This window comes from Chroicocephalus ridibundus, chromosome 6 (genome assembly GCF_963924245.1).
Source record: "Chroicocephalus ridibundus chromosome 6, bChrRid1.1, whole genome shotgun sequence".
Taxonomy (NCBI): Eukaryota; Metazoa; Chordata; class Aves; order Charadriiformes; family Laridae; genus Chroicocephalus; species Chroicocephalus ridibundus.
Genome location: NC_086289.1, coordinates 50,745,460 through 50,765,148, shown reverse-complemented (window position 1 = coordinate 50,765,148; position 19,689 = coordinate 50,745,460). Strand labels below are relative to the sequence as shown.

The 19,689-nt window shown below is 36.0% G+C and overlaps 1 protein-coding gene across 8 annotated transcripts in view; it reads left to right on the top strand.

Moving 5' to 3' along the window:
• RHBDD1 (rhomboid domain containing 1) overlaps positions 1-19,689 on the top strand; it is a 46,754-nt gene that overhangs the window by 4,776 nt on the left and 22,289 nt on the right. For 4 of the 8 annotated variants that reach the window (XR_010071739.1, XM_063339671.1, XM_063339675.1 and 1 more), the window contains exons 2-6: positions 3,083-3,171; positions 3,961-4,479; positions 7,784-7,916; positions 15,318-15,406; positions 17,047-17,100. Coding sequence is in view for 7 of the 8 variants with exons in the window: in XM_063339671.1 (XP_063195741.1) it covers positions 4,047-4,479; positions 7,784-7,916; positions 15,318-15,406; positions 17,047-17,100 (709 nt within the window). In the remaining variant the exon portion in view is untranslated. Of the gene's footprint in view, positions 1-2,943; positions 3,172-3,960; positions 4,480-7,783; positions 7,917-15,317; positions 15,407-17,046; positions 17,101-19,689 lie in introns of all 8 variants that reach the window. The other 4 variants (XM_063339673.1, XM_063339676.1, XM_063339672.1 and 1 more) reach the window with 2 other exon arrangements.

The following is a 19,689-nucleotide window of genomic DNA, read 5'->3' as shown; positions in this document are numbered from 1 at the left end:
TAGTGTTGGCCTACAGGTAAGTTGAGGCTTATCTGTAGTGTGGACTGGTTTATGCTCAGGATCTGATATTTACTCTTTACATGTGCTCAGGATCTGATACTCACTCTTTACGTGTTTCAGGTGGTTTTTACATTGGTCTAGCTCTAATCAGGATGTGTAGGTTGAATGCCCAGTTTGTTTCTGGAGTGCACTGGGTTCTTTCCTGGAACACATCTGGTTTAGTCCTATCTGAAAATAGACTAGTTCATGCGCTCTTAGGCCACTCCACAATGTGAACCACAGTGAAGTCAGTGGGGGCAATGGAGAAATTAATTTCAAAAAATCATACTTGTGATCTGAACTGGAAGAGTAACCCTGGGATTTTTTTCTGTCAGTGAAAAGTTACACAATGCTAAGATACTTTCATTACAAATCACTTGTGCAAAACAATGAGAAGAACAAAGCAGCTCTAGAGAGAAGATGGGTGACGGATCTCAAGATCAGGATGTGATCTGTAGGTCATGGCTGCATTCACCCTCCATGGGAATGAGATGTTGTACGTCTACATCTCTTCATAAAAATCTAGACTTATGTCACAGTGTGACTTTTTTTATTGATTTATTTTTTTCTAAGGAGAGGGGCAATGGGTTGGATTTTGCTTCATGTAAACATAAATCAAAGTTTCAGGGTAGTTCTGTCCATTTTGGGGGGAGCAAGGATACAGGGAGATTCTTTCTTCTAACTTCAAATTACAGCTGTAAGAAAAGACAGTATAACATTTCATTTTAACTGCTATTTACTAAAATATTTACTTTATTACATGATTTTTCAGTAATATGAAGTCATAATATTTTATGGTTGCCAAGTGAGCAAGGGGGGTTGTCACAGTAAAAATAAAAGTTTAAATGCTTTGCACTTGGTTAGTACAAAATAAACAAACAAATTCCAAGAATGTTTAGTTCAGACATTTATCTTGAGTAGGTGACAAAAATGCAGGCACGTGGCAGCTTAGAAGCAAGACAAATGTCCATTTCAAGTCTGTTCTGGAAATTTGTACATTTTGAAGTGGGTGGCATGTTTTCAAAAAAGAAAAAGGAATAAGTGCTTCATTGTTTCAAGCCTCATTAGACTTTTAATAAACAGAGTAGAGGCTGAGGAAGAATGTTCAAACAGTTGAAAACCCTATATATTTTAAGTGAGCTGCATTCCAGAAGGTTCTTAAATAACTACTGTTTTCTTTCTTACATCTTTTTCCTTTATAATAAAAGACATAATGTGTCTTGGCTGACACTTTTGATTGCTCCCAATAATGGGAATGATTTATAATACGTAGAACTACTGTATTCATGGTGTAAACTGTTCTCAGTCATGTTACATGATTATTGAACAGGTATGTGCGGTGTGAGGGGTTTTTTTTATTAGGTGCATGTATGTTAAAAGTATTTAAATTGGGAAATAAAGAGTATCAAAAGGCCGGGAGGAACTTTAAAAACTAAGACTCTAGTATTTGGCAATTGGAACAACGTGGTATGGCAAGATTTTGGGGCTTCCATGTAACTTGGGTTTAAATGGTGTTGACTTTTAAATTCTAACAGTTTTTATGTCAACTGATTTGTGGTGGGAAAGATTTAGCTGTGTCAGTGGTGCAAGAAAAGTCAGGTTTGGGCAGATGCATATAAGAACAGTTTGGGGGTGTTGGTATACCTGGTATTAGAGCAAGTAGTGTGAAAAAAGCGAATGACAGTGATTAAACTTTTGATTATCTAAGTACTTTTTTTTGATACATTGACATTAAAAAGTCAAAGGCTGTCAGTGTTAATTATCATCTGCAACAATCAGTTTACACTTTAAGAGGCCTTAGCTCGTTTGAACTTTGTAGCACTACAGCTGTGGTCTCTCTAGTTAAATTGTGAGGATTAGAATCTGAGAATTAGAAACACTGGTGTTTAAAGGCACCAGCCTAGTTAGAGTTATATGTTCAAGAGGCCTGGTATAAAGCATGTTATTGCTGTTTCCACTCTGTTTTGGGCAAGACTTAAATGTTATGTAGCGTCTCTGAGATTAGACCATGGGAAAAAATGCAGTGAATTCCTTTTAATGTAGCAAATGTATTACTTGCATTCTGTACTACAGCTGTTCTGAGGATGCAACCAGGTTGGGGTTTTTTTTCTTCTCTTAAAGTGCTGTAGTAAACCTAAATGCAATTTAAAGAGAAATCCAGAGACTAGAAAAACATAAACTTAACTATAATAAGTGGCATATAATTAATTATGTGTGTGAACTAAGATGGAAGTATATGCTCCTCTTGCTTAGCTATAAGCGGAGGAGGTAGTTTGGCCCCTGGATGATCTTCTTTAATGTTGAACCCTGTGGAGGTTTCATAGTTGCTTTTGCTGTTATAGGATAACACCATTCAGAGGTCACTTCCTTCTTTTCCATGTGTTCACTTACTGTGTGTGGTGCAACCTGATCAAATTATTAATGATACTCTGAATACCTAAAGAAAAATATGTAGTAAAGTGTTTGCAGGCATACCAATGGTCTGTAGAAATGTGCAATGTAGTAAATCCTAATAGGCATAATGTTGAGTGTTAAACCTTGTGCCTTGAGGTGTTGTCCTTTTCTCCTTATAAAGTTATTTTTTTCTGCTGTCCTCCAGAAGAATTAAATTAGATTGTTGCTTGTTTATCTAATAAAAATATTCACAGAGCATTTGATATGATGAATTGGAAAGGAATTTAAGCTAAATAAAAAGTTAGTATATTAGCAGCTTATTCTAACTTTTATAATATAATGGAAAAGGAGGTGAATGGGGGATTGAGATAGGAATTTTGTATATATCTAGATATTTCAGGAAGTTTCATTTGAAACCTGATGGTGAAGTTTTGAAAAATAAGTGTATTTTGCTGGCTCTGCATAGTTGACATTTAATGTGTGAAATAATGTATTGCATATCTTCAATAGTTCAGCAAAGAACCGGCATCCCAGAGGTGGAGAAGGGTGTCTCTGCTATTGTTGTGCCACCTTGGAGAGTTCTGAGAACTAAAAGTTGCAGTAGCCCTCAGAAGCTACGTGAAATTCAGCCTCTTCCTGTCTTCTGCAGGTGGTTCCACTCTCTGGAAACTCAGCATCACTTTTGTGTTGTATTCTCCAATGCAGCGTCCTCCCTCCTCTCTTTATAGGCTTGCACAGGTTAGCTTGATACCCTTTCTCAGTTTGTTGTAGTAACCCTATTTCTAGCTAGATCTAGAACTTTTTATAGTCCTCTTTAATCCTCCATTTTATCTGGCACAAATAGGGCAGAGATTAATATTTTGCTGTAACTGAAAATGTTATGTGCTGTTCTTGTATATGCTTTCCTCCTACATTTTTTTCTGTTGCACGCTTTTGAACTGAACTTTGAATTCTAGACACTAGGAAAGCAATACCAATTTTCAAAGTTTACATTTAGGAGTACTTAACTTTGTTACTTTTTGAAATGTTAACTATTAATTTTCATTTTTAGCTTGTATTGAATATTTGTAAAAGTTGGAAAAATGGTCCTGAAAAAAAAATTACATATGTAGCAAAGGTGGGACGCCTGAAAACTGAGACTCTAGAGAAGATTTTAACTGTTTTCCTTCCATTTTCCTTCCAGTTTTAATAATTGTGAGTGAATCTGGATATTGATGAGAACATTTCTAGAACATCCAAGAATTTTATAGATGAAGTAAAGCCTGTCCAGGAACTTGAAAGAGGGGTTGCAGACTTCTTTTCTCACAATGCTTGTCTGGATTAGCTGTATAAATCCCTTTTATTTGTGTCTTATACTAGTTCAAAAGCTGTGACTTTTTTTTCCTCTTGAATTTTTCTTGTGATTTTAAAAAGAGGTCTCAGCTGGTTAGGTTGAAGAATTTGCTATGTTTACAAAAAAAAAAGTAGTGATGAACTTGAAAACATCCCTGTATATGTATAATAATGCAGTTATCTTTTTTCTTTCAGAATTTCCAAAACTTGTATGGTTTTGAATTCGAACGAAAGACTAGAAGTCAGAATAATCTTCACATTTCTTTGAATAAGAAGTAATAATGCAACGAAGGCAAGGAAGAGTCAATGCAGGACTGCTTTTGCTGCTTTATCAAATTTCTCAAGTTGGACTCCAGAACATTCCTTCTGTTACCCTTGGGGTGCTTGCGCTGAATATTTTTCTCTTTCTGAATCCTGTAAGGCCACTGTCTGAAGTGTGCATCAGTGTAAAGGAAGGCTTCTACAGAAAGAACTGGCAGCGTTTACTGCTTTCTCCTGTCCACCATGCAGATGACTGGCATTTATATTATAACATGATTTCCATGCTTTGGAAGGGGATAATGCTAGAAAAAAAGCTTAAGAGCATATGGTTTGCATACATAATTGCAGTATTTTCAGTGTTGATTGGAGTTGTCTATATGATGCTGGAATTCATGCTTGTGAAAATTCTGGATGATCCTTCGTATGAAATGAATTGTGCTGTAGGCTTTTCAGGTAAGGCATAGAGTTAGTACAATTTAAATATGTAAAAATAATATTTATAAGTTCTATATAGTAATATTTGAATGCAAAAAATGGATAGATGTACATCCATATGCATGTATGTGGTTGCTATGTCAATAAACTTATCCTATTTTTTAATTTAAAGCATGTACTTTGGGTACCTGTTGTGCTCATGCTGTCATTGGGACATAGCATTAGAGGGCAAGCCTTCCTTTGCAACCTCTGAGAAAGGTGCTTCAACACCTCTGAGGGTTCCTTGTGGTATTCGAACTGGTACTAGTTGTAACATTCTGGTAGTTGCTCATTTGGAACTTCAGATACTCTCTGGTCCCCCACCCTTTGGTAATGAGACATATTGACCTTTATGGTGGCTGTAGGGGCCCTGAGTGCAACCTCTTTCTCTGCGAGGTTTTGCTGCCTGTGCTCAAGAACAGTTCTGATACAGGGCGGCTGTGACCCACCTCAGGCTAGTGGGAGATGAGATGTGTGAGATGGCTGAGAGAAGCCTCACCAGGGGCCTTTTTCCCCATTGTTCAGCATCTGCTTTGAAGCTCAAGCCGTCTGCATCATCCCTGGCTGAGCTATACTGCATCTGTGCCTGGCCATGTGCTCCTCCGGCCTGGGCCCTGACTTGACTTCCTGACTTTCTTTGGGCCTGCTTGGTCAGGTGGATGTGCCTGGTGATCTTGGGTCCTGGCCAGCCGCACTTGCTGTCACCAGTGTGCCCTGCATGCTTTGCCTAAGGGCTATGGGACTGGGCCCCTATCGGGGAGGTTGCTGCCGGCCTGACTCCCTGTTCCCTTTGGATACACTTCCTTTGATGAGCGTCTCGGTCTTGCTGCTCCCTAACAGTGACTGCAGAACCCTACTGAATATTTATTATTAGTGGTAAAATGACTGAAATATGTGCACCCAGTTCAGTCTCAGCTGGACTTTATAGGGTTAGCTTTTATACAGTACTCCCAACTATTGCAGCGTGATTAATGGGGGAAATGTGCTCTGTAATACTACTCTGTGAACAGCTCAGAGGTGCTGTCATCAACCTTCTTTTTGAACCTCTTATCTTGTGTCATCTTAGGCGGTAGGATGAGAAGTTGAGACCTAGAAGTTTTGAAGAAGTATCAGTTTTGAGTATTCACTTATATAATGCAGCATCTATGTGAGGTTTTTCCTATGTATTCCTATCAGTCCATACCTTAAAACAGCTTAGTATCAACCCAGTTCTTATTAGGAATGAGAAGGGTGAATATTTCAAAAATGCATGATGAAACTTCTTTGTACTACATGACTGGGAATTTAATACTAGCATGTAATGGGGTAGTGTTAAGATTTCACTGTATTTTTTTTTTTTACCAGATTAGTCTCCAGCTTCTCACTTAGCCACTTAGCAATTTACATCTCCCTTTTTTCAAAAGAACAGAAGGGAAGTTAGATTTAGTGATATAATGATCCAGGTCATGCAGCTTTATGGCGAAAGAGTCCAAGTTACTGAACTGGTAACTGGTGGTGCTGGCAGGCAGGGCAAGCACTGGTGATGCGCCAGATGGGGGTGCCCATTTCATTCCTTACAAGAGACTCATGTCAGCCATACCTGCAATATTGGCTGGAGCATATATTCTGGATTTTTTGGAGAACTAAAAAGAAGTGGGACTAAGCCTCTAATCTACTGAGGCATTTGTGAAAAGGATAAAAAAGTCAAGCTTTTTGTCAATTTAGGATTACCTAATTGGATTTTAATGTACATGTTCTGCAAGATAGATAGTTCAGATCTATCATCAAGTATTGCAACCTGTTCTGATGTGACTTATCTTCTGCAGCATCTTTTGAGTATTCCAAGCTTGAACATGTGGGGCTGTAGACAATGTGCCCATGCATTTGACCGTTATTTGGGCAGCAATTTAAAGTAGCACTGACAGAGTTAGTATCCATAATTGGTCTTTCTAAACCTGCAACATCCTTAATATGACCTTCACCATAGGTACTTTCTCTTCAGTTGGGGCAAATGGCATGTATATGGAGTAGCTGTTGAAGAAAATGAGTACTTTCCTGATAACTATTTCTTTAAGAGTCAGTCTGTATACATATTTAAGAGTTTTACAATGCCTGGATTTTTTAAATTATTATTTTATTTCAAATGGATGAAACAGGCCTGCCTCCTGTCCCCCTGCATGGAACCTGACGATACACCAGGTCAGGCAGTTCCAATGAACACTTAAACCTTAAAAAAAAAAAAAAAAAAAAAAAAAAAAAAAAAAAAAAAATTGAAGCTGTACAAAGCAGGTTCTGGTGAGCCAAGGGTAGATTGGGTGGAGATGACTCTTAACTATGCTGTTGCTATTGAATATTTCTCTCCTTTAGTAAATGTATAGTTTCTGGACAAGTCCAGTTTTATCAGCAGCAAGTAGTGTGAGTATGCGTGTATGTGCATATGCGCATCCCTATTTATATTTGATCCTAGAATAACAATATTTACATCATTGGTTAGATGTCTCTTGTTTTCTGCCATGTTAGAAGGGGGGGGAACCATGAAAAAGGTTTAGTATATCTGTATTGATGTTCAACTTTGCTGTGTTTTTCCATGTCAAATCTTTGTTACTTGTTGATTTTTCAGATATTTTTTTTTACAACTGTATGAGATTTTTCTTGAGAGAAACTTTTTCAAAATCACTTTGAAAGTTCCAGTAAATTATGTGAATTCATTCTGTCACATCAGCTGTTGCTTGCATGATTGATAAAACAGTTGCAGTGAATTAGAAATGGATGATTATTTATTGTAGTTAAAGGTGATTTATCTACCTTTTTTTTTCAGAAACAAGTGATTCTGGAGTATATGTAAGATGATTTTCCATTAATTCAAAATTTGAGCCTACTGTTCAGCTTCACATGCATCTGTTTGTCTAGTTTTCAGTAATGGCTTTTCTCAACTCACGAAACATTTTTTGAGTTCAATAATTTTGTCAACTATTTCAACTGAAATTCCCATTTTAAAATTGTTTGTACTGTTTTGAATACCTGAGTAGCTACAGTAAGTAGGCATATTAAAAAGCAACTCAGAATTGGCTGTTATACAAATATGTACATTTTTATCCTTTTTTTTTTTAAGTCACAGAAAAGTATCACTGAAAAAACAGCTCAGAATTGTTTTTCTGGCATGCAAGAGTATGTTTTGTGGTGCTGTGAAACTGCATGATACTTCAGTTTCAGTAGTTAAGTTGTTTGCATTTCTTTATTATTTGGGCACAAGTATTTCTCTCTTTCTTCGTGTTAAGTACTTCTGATTTCTTCTTGTTTGCAGGAGTCTTGTTTGCTTTGAAAGTTCTCAACAATCATTACAATCCAGGAAGAGTCAGCAGTGTCCTTGGATTGCAGATATCCAGTAAATATGCTTGTTGGGTGGAGCTGGTGGCTATTCATTTAATTTCTCCAGGGTAAGTGCATTTAATATTTCAAAGTTAGGAGAAGAGATTTGGGCTATTTGCAATGTATTATGGACTAAGTGTAGTGTTAGCTGGTATCCAAATGGAGTGTTGGGGCTACAATTAGGTGTTGAGGTTACAGTCTACTTTTTTCCTTAATGCCCTGTATGTTGATCATGTTTCAAAATAAAAAAACTGAAATACTGTGCCCAGAAGGTATTACTAAGAATTTGAGGGAAGATAACAAAAGTTGATGGATGCAGCAAAGTGACATGTGTTTTCAGCAAAGTAACCAAACTAAGATGCTGTAGTGCCAATGGCTTCATTAGAAAAACAGCATTCCACTGTTTGCTTGCTATTTCTGTCCTAATCCCTTCTGTCCGTTTGTTATAGTCATTTATCTAATTTATGATAAAGCCGTCATCCAGTATTCTGCAAATTTTATGCAGTTTTACTGTCTTGCAGTCTTGCTGATCACATCCCTCGGTTTTCCTGTGTGCTCAGTTCTGCCAGCACAGTTCATCTGCCCCTATGTCTGTGCGAATACCGCCTTTCTCTTCTTTTGCAGTGGATTTCTGGAGTTCTAGTTGCAAATCAGTAATCTTTTATAATATTTTATAACTGTCAGTCATATTGGAGAATGTATGCAAAGTACAGACACCAGATTTGCGAACTACCAAATCACAATTTAGATACAATTTCCCAATTTTCCAAAAGATTAAAAAAAACCAACCCAAAAACAAAAAGAGGGGAGCAATACTGACATACCCCTCATCAGATACTATGGTATAGCAGATAGAAGGTTTCCTAGACCAGCATGCAAATTCAAATACAGCTTAGTTTAAACGCTGATTTTACTGCTTTACGACTTACTGCCTGATTGACTGCAGCAAGGAAGCCTAGGTTAAAAGACAGAACTGAAGATTGCTCTGTTGCAAGTGCAATTTTAAGTGTGAGCTGAGAGGTCACTTGCATGTCATTATTACAAGTGTAAAACCAAATTTTTCAGTGCATTAAGAACATTCTTCTAAAAAATAAAAACTGTCATGTTAGCTGGACATAGTTTTTATTTGTTAATATGGCTGATATGTCTAGTTATTATTAAAGAATAATGAAAGAACATTATGTCTGAAGTAAAACCATGAGCATAGCATATCATACTATATCTGGTAGAGCGAAAACATGAGTTTAGTGGTTGGGTGCTGCTGTTTTTCAGTTGGTTTACTGCAGAAGTGTGTTTCGGGTAGAAAGTGTATAGACGGTCCAGAAATAATGTCTAAAACCTTTTCATAATTTTATGGAAGCTTAAATTGCTGCCTGGTCTAAAGAACCTCTACATGGTTACATGCAATCCTGATAGGACAGTTTCACAGCACTTAAATGATGATGGGTACCACAGAAAACAAGTAGTAATCTCCAGAAATTCATGTCCCAGAACACAACATGCTTAATTAGTAACTGCCAACTGCCTTGAAAATGAACCATAACAATTGTGGTTCTCAGAGCATTTCTCTTACACGCTCATCTGCATGCTAAGGGCATGTTGTAACATTTGAAGGGTCTGATTAAATGGTGTCCCTTTGTACATCAAGTTACATAATTTAGTTTTGAATAGATAAGAGGTTAGTAATTGGGGCGGAATTCTGTCCAGTCAGAAAGACATGCAATAAATCTGGGCCTGCTTTAGTGGAATGATGTGTCAGTACACCTGAGAATCCATACCAATGAAGGATTTAAAAGTAATATTGAGGCTATTGAAAATTTTGATTTTTATGCTGTTCATTGATGAGAACTGTCCCTCAGGAGCAAAAGGGCTAAGAACAACCAACCAACCAAAAATCCCCAGGTTTGACAGGAATGGCATTACGTGATGAGAACCATTTTATAGCCTTTTATTCTTTTGTTAAACTTAGCTTTTACTTCTCTATGCTATTTTCCCAATGTGTTACAAAATTACTAACAAGTTTTCCTTTTCCATTTATAGAAGCAATGGCATTTTTCTGTACAGAGCTGTGTAAATGTCCTGGTTTGGCTTTTACTTCTGGCGTCATTTAATTTGGTTTAATTTTCATCCAGGTAGTTTGTTTAGCACTGGTAAATTGACTACATGGCATACTTTCTAAGCAACATTAAATTTTGTAGCAAAGTGTATAAATTGTCATGGGCAGGTCTTCTGTGCTTGTGTTAATTTGGAAATAAACTATGTATAAATACATGGATTTCATTCCCATGATATCAAAAAAATTCATTGTTTTTCAAAAATAAAATCAGTCTACATCTTTCTAGTACATCATTTTGATATTATTCTTTTCTTTGCTTGTTTAGCAAATGCATGCTTCCTAGCCTTGGAGTAGGAGATGCGTGGAAGTAAGACCTTTTTGTAAAAGACTGCAGCAGTGACTTAAGCTAAAGACATACTTCAGTTGCTAAGTACATGGCTTTGTCCTGCGCGTGCATAGATAATAATGCCTACCAGACTTTGGAGTTTGCTGTTGAGAAGGAGTTATGGAAGTTAAGTGATAGGTATAGACTTTCTTGCACTGTTTTCATTTGTTGAGTCAGGTGACTGACAAATTCACCAAGCATGATGAGGAATTGATTTAATTCGTTGTAAGGATACTGGAACAATATTAACGTAAAAACTAATACTGAGAGGCTTGTGAACATTGGGTCAGAATCTGTCATACGTGAAAAGCAAATGCAGTCCAAATGGTTTTCCCTCTAGTGATAGCAGTTTTCATTGAAATTACACAGTCAAATGAAAAAGTATAATTAATTCTGTTTAGAAGATTTTTCTGAAGTAATGTGCACATCAGCTTGATGGCAAATGTCTTCAGGAAACAGTATTTAGACATATTGCATAATTAACATTAGTATGAAGTGAATGGTTGAGATAAATAAGATCTCTGGGGATATCTACATTTTCAAACAAAACAATTAAATGAGACATCATTTGAATTTCTCTGTACCAGGGAGAAACATTAGTTAATATTGATAAAGCTCATTGACATTTAGAGAAGAAAACATGCAATTTAAAAAAGTCAAGAACCCATTTTTTTATTCCCATTCAAAGTTCAGCTTGTATTACAGAAACTGAAAATTATACTGTGAGAAAAAATAATTATCAATCTTTCTTTATTAACCATCAGGAAAAAGTAAGTAGTTTAGCACGTTACAATCGGGAGAATGTTTCTTCATTAGTCTAACTGAAAATTAACAGCCAATTTTTACCTAGTAAAATGTACATTCCAATCAAGACATTGCTATTATTATGAATAGTGTAAAAAGCCTATTTTGGAATCAGTTGACAATGGAGGTTGCTTTATTGCTGATAATGTAAGAGTTTTTAATTATATCCAGGATTATTTACTGTATATAAAAAGCAGAAAATAGGAGTGAACTTAGTTTTCTGTATTAGACAAGAGAGTGGAATTTATAATACAAGTGAAAAGCACCTTGGTAATATGCTTTTGGACAAGACTTCTACATGCAACTTGTTTTGTGCTTTTTGTAAACTGTCTATTATTTCTTTTCAGCCAAAATTCGTGACATTTAGTTCTAAATTTTGCGTATAATCCTGCCTTGTGAAAACAGTTGTAGTTTTGCCTTTAGTTTTAATGTCTGCAGTTAAAACTCAGGCAGCCTCATAGGCAAGAAATCCATTATGCAAATTTTTTAAAAGGCAATCGACTGAAAATTAAAATTCACTGTAAAATGTAGTAAAATGTCAAGAAGATTGACACTGGAGTATTATTGGGGATTAATGGTTCAAATATCTTTAAATTAATTGGAAATAGGAGTATCCACTTTGGACTAAGGCATGTGAATAGAAGAACATTAATTGCGTGTGTAAAACAGTTATTTTGTGTCATTTACTTATATTGAATAATTTTTTTTTATAAAATAAGGAAGTTTATAGGGCATCTGAATAAATCTGATCTCAAAACAAATGCTCTGAATGATAACTTCAGAAGGACAAACATATAAATCACATACACATACATCTATATATAGACATATATGTATCAATATTTAGTCTGATGCACTTTTAAAGGTCATCACTATTAAATTCTGATTGCTCTTTGCTGGGTCTTAGTAGCCCTCTCATTTTCCTTTGCGAAACGGAGACAAATGTGGGAGAGGAGGGGCTCTGAACCCGGGAGGATCTGGGAGGCCTCTGCCTGACCTGAGTTTCTCCAGGCAGCCTGTTCTACTAATTACATGTTTTTAAATCTCTGGCTGTGACTTATATCCATTACTCCTTATTCTATGGATAGAGACTGTGGAGAATGTATTCATTCCTATTTGTGACAGTCTTTTCCGTATTTTAAGATTATGGTAGCTGTGAGAGAATTCTTCAGTAGACTTAAGTGTTTGTGATCCCTTCGGTCTTTTCTCAGAAGTTTTGGACACTCCCCATTTTTTGTTGCTCTTTTTGTGCAGCCTGCGAAAAGGAGGCTCAGTTTTCCATCTGAGACCTACTGAGTAGAGTGGGAGGCTACTTTATTTTACTTCCTGATAGTGTTCCTGTTTACATATTTCCAGTAAAATACTTGAATTGCACCCTATTGTTTTTTTTTTCCAAACTACTACTTCATTTTGTCAAGGTTGCTTTAAGTTCTAATGCTATCTCCAGTCAGCCTTACAGCTTCTTAGCTTGTCATTCGTAAATATTTGGAATAAACTCTTTCAGTAATCCACTTGATTCGTATCCTAAGTTTGATAACGAATTACTGACAAGTGATAAGTCAGGCTTACCAACCGCTTAGACATCTGTGTAGTGAAGTTCTAGAGTTTAAGTTTTTTAAGCCTTCTTTATGACAAATACTGTGAGACAGTGCTTCATTCAGTGCATGTGTGATGTCTGCAGATTATCCCTTTCTGTGCAGCTTGTTGCCCTGTCAAAGGAGAAATTTTCATTGATTTGACACTTGTTCTTGACAAACATGTCTTCTGTTTCTGGTGTTCTTACCTTGGTTGAAAAATTATGTGTCTTAATAATTGTTGAACAAATAGTTTTATCTGGGAAGAGAAGATAGTGATTAGTCTGGAGTCCTCCTCCTTTTCTATTTCTTTTTCTTTTTTTTTCTTTTCCCTGCTTAAGAATCAGTACAGAAATATCCTTACAATCCTCTGGAACCTTACCCATCCTCAGAAGAGCTGGGAAAAGACACAAGTTAACTACTTCAGAACTTTGCTGCAGAGTTACACTTTCTTCTTTGACAATGTTAAAAGCTTTTATTAGAACTGCCTCTTTTTTTTTTTTGTAAAATTGTGTATTATCTGTATGTTTCAGTTGTTACTTTTGGAAAATATCTATAAAGATGTCTTCCATACTATAAATGATACCAAGCATTAGTAAAAAAAAAGTATTAAGTTATCATTTGAGTAAATTACAATATAACACATTCTAAAATGAAGTCGTGGTTGCTTAACTTAGCTGTAACATTAAGCATTTTGCAATGTAAGGGAAGCTGTGTTTTTGACTCTACAGAATTGCTTTTCCTTAGCAATTACAAGTAGCAAGGTGCTACTGTTGATCACACTCAAATTAATTTTATGACAGCATATGATGAAAATTCAATGTGATTTATCAAATTTACTCATTTTCTGCAAGTCAGTGATAGTATATATGTGTGACAGTGTATATGATACTATTTTTCATTTAGAAAACCCTGTTTAAACACTTTCATTATAAGTTTCTACTCCTTGAATATAATTTGTAATTAAACAGTCAATAGTGTTTAGGCATCTAGTACACTAACCTATTCATTAGACATGAAGTGGAAATTATCCCCCTGAAGGCTTTTTAAAGTTGAAGGTTTCTGATTATTCATATTATGTAAATATACAGCTTCACTGTATTGCAAGCAAAGACCTTGATTTGGGGGTTTGTGGAACAGTGTTGTACTTGGGTAAATCAAAAGGAACATAAAATTTGTTTAAAACGCTGCCAGGAATATAGGAGAATCACTTTGTTGGTCATTTCTAGAGTAAGGCATCTTAAAGTATCTAATGTTTTATGTGTACAGACATTTTTCAAGTCAGGCGTGTATTTTTCACAAACTTGGAAAATCTGTTCCAGAAAAATCTGTTTGGAAAATTAGTTCCTTATAGATACTTTATTTTGTTAACTACCTCTTACCTATAAATTTTCATATCAGCATTTATGTGTTACTCTAAAAAAAAAAAGCTTTTTACATATGGGAGAGTGCTGCAGCTTTACGTAGCAGAATACAAGTTTGTGGCTAAGTAGGCGGCAAAAGAGCGAATTTGGATTTGATCTTTATTTCCCTCTAGTGACATATGTGTTTTCTTGTATAGTTTTACCAGTGATGCCTGGAAGTTGTATTGTTATGAGTGTCATGCTATCATCTGTGTATCCCACTCTTTGGGATTTCTGTCTGGAATGTAAAAAGCATAATGTTTAAATCTAGTTTCATGTTAAACAGAAGTTTCATTTCTGCTTTATAAAGGCAAAAAAGCTCACATTACTTGAATCTTTAGACAACCAGTGTAAATCCAGTGGACGTTGCTTGTACTAGGAAATTGTCATAATAGAGGTGAACAGTTTACAAATAATGTTTAAACCTGGTTAAACTCAAAAGATTGTGCTGTTAATTAATGTTTAAATCTGATTAAACACAGAAGAGTTTAACTCTTAATTTGAATGCTGAAAATTGATTTATGAATGTAGAGCACCTCATAGTCATGGCAATACTTGGAGCAAATATCCTTATTTACTGTAAACATGTGTCTGTGTGCTGGTTTCTCAAAAGACTCTAGAGCCTTTTCATTCTATATGCAAATGGGCAATTACATTTTTTTAAAGAAATTGTTGGTATGTATAGAAAAGAGTTATGATCTCAGTGTTTCACTAATTCTTTTAATTTTGAAGGCACTGCATTACAAAGATTGCAACAGATCTGCATTCATGCTTATCTCAGACTAATTGCAGGATTGTGTTGATAGTGCAGTAGAAAGCACTGTATTTATGCATCCACTTGAAACTGTAAATGTTTTTCGTAGAATCTACCTAGACATTTCAGCATAATTCTGTGGATTTACTTTTTTGTACATTAAAACTAGTTTCCTACCCCAGTAAGTCTTTAAATGCTTTTAGGGAAATGGTATTCTGTCCTTTAAACAAGCAATTAAAATGATCTCTCCAAGCAGTTTCCAGCTTCTTTAGGATACTTGTTAGATACTTTTCTGCGACTGTCTGTACCCACCAATTTTAGGCTAGTTATGAAGAAAGAAAACTTGACACTATGTCCTTGGAGGCAAGTAATTTCTCTGTGCTTGATCTCACTCAGGGACTTTCTCTGTTACAACAAATTCTGCGCTCCCCATTCTCCATCCCTACAAAAAAGTCTTCGTTTCCTTCACTCACAAGATTTTGCTTTTTTGTAGGACTTCTTTTGCTGGGCATCTGGCAGGGATTCTTGTTGGATTGATGTATACTATGGGACCTCTGAAAAAGATCATGAAAGCCTGTGCAGGTATGTAATTTTGCTCAATTTGTAAAATCTGCAGAAGAGACACTTTTATTTTTAAAATTGAATGAGTCTTGCATATAGAAATTCAGGCCATTCCAACAAGATTTTAGGCAATTAAAGATATGCTGATTATTAAAGCGAGTGCAGAGGAAAGAGATCGACTTTTTTTTTTTTTTAAATATGGATGATAAGAACCAGTAAATGTCTTACAGGTATTTTTACTTAGAGGAATACCATTTACCTTTCTTCTTAAATGCTTATTTAGAGTAAAATGTTTCACATACGATGTCAATGAAAATGTCACTTCAAATGAAGCCATAAAAATATGCCAGAGTGCAGTAGGTTTCCATGTTGATTTCTACTACTTGCTCCCATTCTAGTGGAAGTCCCTACAGTTTGAAAAAGGTTGTGGGATGCTTGAGAAATTGTTACTGGAATTCTCAAGCTTTCCAACAATGTAATACTACAGCTTTTCATGTTGTAGTGGTACTTACTTTAAAAAAATGATGGTATCTTTAGTCTAGCAATTGTTTTAAACACAGCCCTGCAAACTTTTATATGAACACTCCAATAAATTTCAGTGTTTTAATTGGAAGTCTAAGCCTTGCCACAGCAGCTGTCAGATTATTTGGGTTTTATGTCTGATTACTTAATATGTTGAGTACTTTATTTATGACTGTCATCAAGTTGACCGTGGATATGGTGTTTGTATAGTGGGAAATTATTTGTTCAGATGTGTGTGCTTTTCACGGGAAGTTTTATCACAGCTTGGTGATATGGTCTGTAAGTCATATATGTTTAGCAGTTTTAAGTGGAAAAACAGACTGGAGCATCAGATTTCCTACCCCACTGGAGTGAACAGACATAGTGTCAGATTAGTTAAATGTTAATATTGTATGTTTCTGTGTAAGGAGGGGTGTGTGCTTATGTGATGGCTATTAGGACAGTCCAGCATCAGATCACACTGCCTAGTGAGTTTCTGCAGTCTCCATCCTTGGATGTTTTCAAGACTTGACAAGGTGAAGTCCTGACTGAGTAACATGGTCTTATCTCACAGCTAACCCTGCTCTCAGTGGGGGCTGGGCTAGGGACCTTCCGAAGGTCTCTTCCAAACTCAATTATTCTAGGATTCTGTGATAAATCATGGCACACTTAGTGAAACGTGCTATGGAGATTCCGCTGCTGTCAAGGTTGCTGTGTGACTAAGACCTGGAGAAAGGAGTGTTCCAGTGCACAGGTCATCTTTCTCCTATGTAGCGGAGCAGAAACAGTGCAGTGTTATTCCAGTCCTCGGTTTTCTGTGCTTTAATCCATTTTTACCAATGTACAATCTCAGTGCAGAAATTATTCATTATATGTTCTGGAAGACGTTTGTTAGGTGGGTTTGCATTTTTCTAGACTACATGGGTATGTTGCTTAAACGTGGCACACAATATAAAATCTAGAACGACATATACAAGTTTACCAATAATATATTCTCTCACTGATGCCAAAAAAATCCATAGGTGCGAGTTGTTTCATATTTATATCTTAAGAAACAGACTCTGAAAGAAAGACTTAATTCAAATTTGTTTTTGTATTTTATGAAGATACACAATGTGTTTAATTTATTCTAATAGTACACGTATTATTTTTATATTTAGGTGGCATTTCTTCATTCACTGACCCTGCCAGGCCAAGGGACTACTACTATTCAGGTGAGTACACTCACCAACTTACCTGAAGTCTTATTCCATCTTTAAAAATAGGGACATCAATCTTTCTAATGATAGGAAACCTATAGAGGAGCTAGTTAAATGGAAACATATATGATATACAAAATATTCTGCACATAAGTACACTTGCTAAACTTATTACTTCTCTGGCCATGTATCACTTTTCCTTTTTAGGGAACTGTGGATGTATTTTCTTGTACAAGACGCTTTAAACCTCAAATTAAGATCATGACTTCATAAAATGCTACTCTGGGGAAATACTATTCCTTTTGCAGAAGGTGCAGCAGGGAGGAAATTATATCTACTGAAAGCAGCCCGTTGAACCTTGATACTTCTGCCCTGATATGGCAAATTTATCAGTTCCATTCTAGGATGGTTTTTTCCCCACTCCGACAAGGAACTTCTTCCTTTGAGCACTTTCTGTAAATCAAGTAATTTATATGCAAAAAGCCCACTCCTCACCAAAATAGATTTAGGTTATCATCACAGTATATAGATGGATAGTTGGAATACTGGCATACTTCGAATGTAGCATGTTTGATTCACTTCTCATGCAGAACATTAAGTCATATATGGAGTGTATAGAAATAATAGGTGGAGGCCTTGTCTGGGAGGGACGGAAGAGGAGCCAGTTGTGGGACGGGCTGTTGGATCAAAGCTAAGGGACGTATAGCTGACTTTATCCTATCTCCTGCAGTGATTTATACCCTTCCTAGGCATCTGCTGTAAGAACAGGATAAATATATAGTGATAACTCCCTCAAATATCTGCCAGTGTGTAGTGGCTTAAAGATGTTCTCAGCAGAAAGTTTTATGGGGGAATTTTGGCTTTAATAGCCTGTGATGGATTATTCTTCCATGAATATGTCAAAAGCTCTTTGAATTGGCGTGAACTTTTTTAACACCTACAACATCAGAGAATTTCACAGTTTACTTCCTGGTGTAGAATCTGTCATTTTTGTTTGTTTTGAACCTGCTAACTGCTAATTTCATTTGGTGCACATTAATTCTTCTTTGGGAAAGAAAACCAAACCTTCATTCTTTATGTAGTTTCTTCATATTCTTTATGGTTTTATAGACTTCAGTACGATACTCACCAAAGTCGTCTCTTCTCTGTGGTTGGAAAATTGTGGTCTGTATGGTTGCTTATATGAAAACTATTTCGTACGTTTGATCGTTCTTACTGTTCTCTGAGGTTTAGTCGTGCAGGGTTTTTTATTTTTTTTAATAATCTTTTATAAGTGAGATGCGCTTACTCTTTGCCACAGTGAGCTAAGGTTAGTGCTGCTTTTATTTTCCATGGTGAATTTTGTCTTCCATGATCTATCTAAAATTCATTACCTAAAAATATAAAATCATTATGTTAAATAATCCCCATAAACGAAATTAATGGGCCCTTGAATATTTTTGAAGAATTTTTTTGTAATTCCTGACAAAAAGGTCTTGACCTACTTCCCTTACCAACAGCATCAAAGATTGTTGTAACTTAAAAGTGTATTTACCCAGGATTTTCATTATTCCAGTTCTCAAGTCAAAAACCACTTGATCTAAAGGGCAGTAAACAAGTAAAATGCAATTAATATTGTGAAATGAAATAATATGTGAACACGAACTATGTAGCGAGCACACGCTTATGACTGGCAGTCTCAGTCCAGTTAAAGATACTCACCCAGCTACAGTTACTGTTCAGTCCACCAGGGCCCAGGCGTGCTGCTCTGTATTCCATGGTCGTAGAGATTGAATCTTCCTTCCGTATTCCACTATAGCAGGGTGAGTGGAAACTCTAAAGATTTATATCAGAAAAGGTACTTTAATGGCTGATTAAGATTAGAATTTGTACTTGACATTTTGACTCCATAATCTGCTGCAGCCACTGTACGACCACCAGCTGCTTGGAGCTTTGGTGGGTGTAAAAGATCACCCGTGTGGAATTGGAGCAGATTCTGAATAGCCCTCTACCTTTTCTTTTCCAGCTCTTCTTAAACAGGAAGAGATTTCATGTAATATATCTAGAATTATGGGGGTCTACCTAGCACCTACATCAAGTTTAGTATGCTGACAACAAGGAAGTCTGGGGTTTTTTGCATGTCTTGGGCAGTCCCTGAAGCAGCCATGCTGTTGCTTTGAGTAGTTGTGGACAAAAGGGAGGTAAAGGAGAGGGTTAACCTGAATTATCCTGTCTTCTAAGCTTGGCTTTAGATGTAAATACATATTTTACTTTTTTGTACTAAATTAATTTCTCTAAAATGACTTACTACTGCAATTTAAAAACTATGTTTATTTCTTATGTTCATTCCCTGTTTATATGCTTTGTAATTGTCTTTCATGCTATTTGCAGAAGTCCTTATGGAAGATGTAACCTTTTGCTTGGTGTATCATATATGTAATAAACTTGGCTATCTGCGAATTAAGAAAACTCTCTGTAGTGTTATAGGCTAATGATGCATATACAGTACATCCTTACCTTGATTAATTTTTCATTTTCTGGTATTGCTGATTTATTGCTATCTGCCTTTAAATACCTATTTCAATAGAAAAATAGATGAAGTTATAATGAGAAGAGATTTTATGA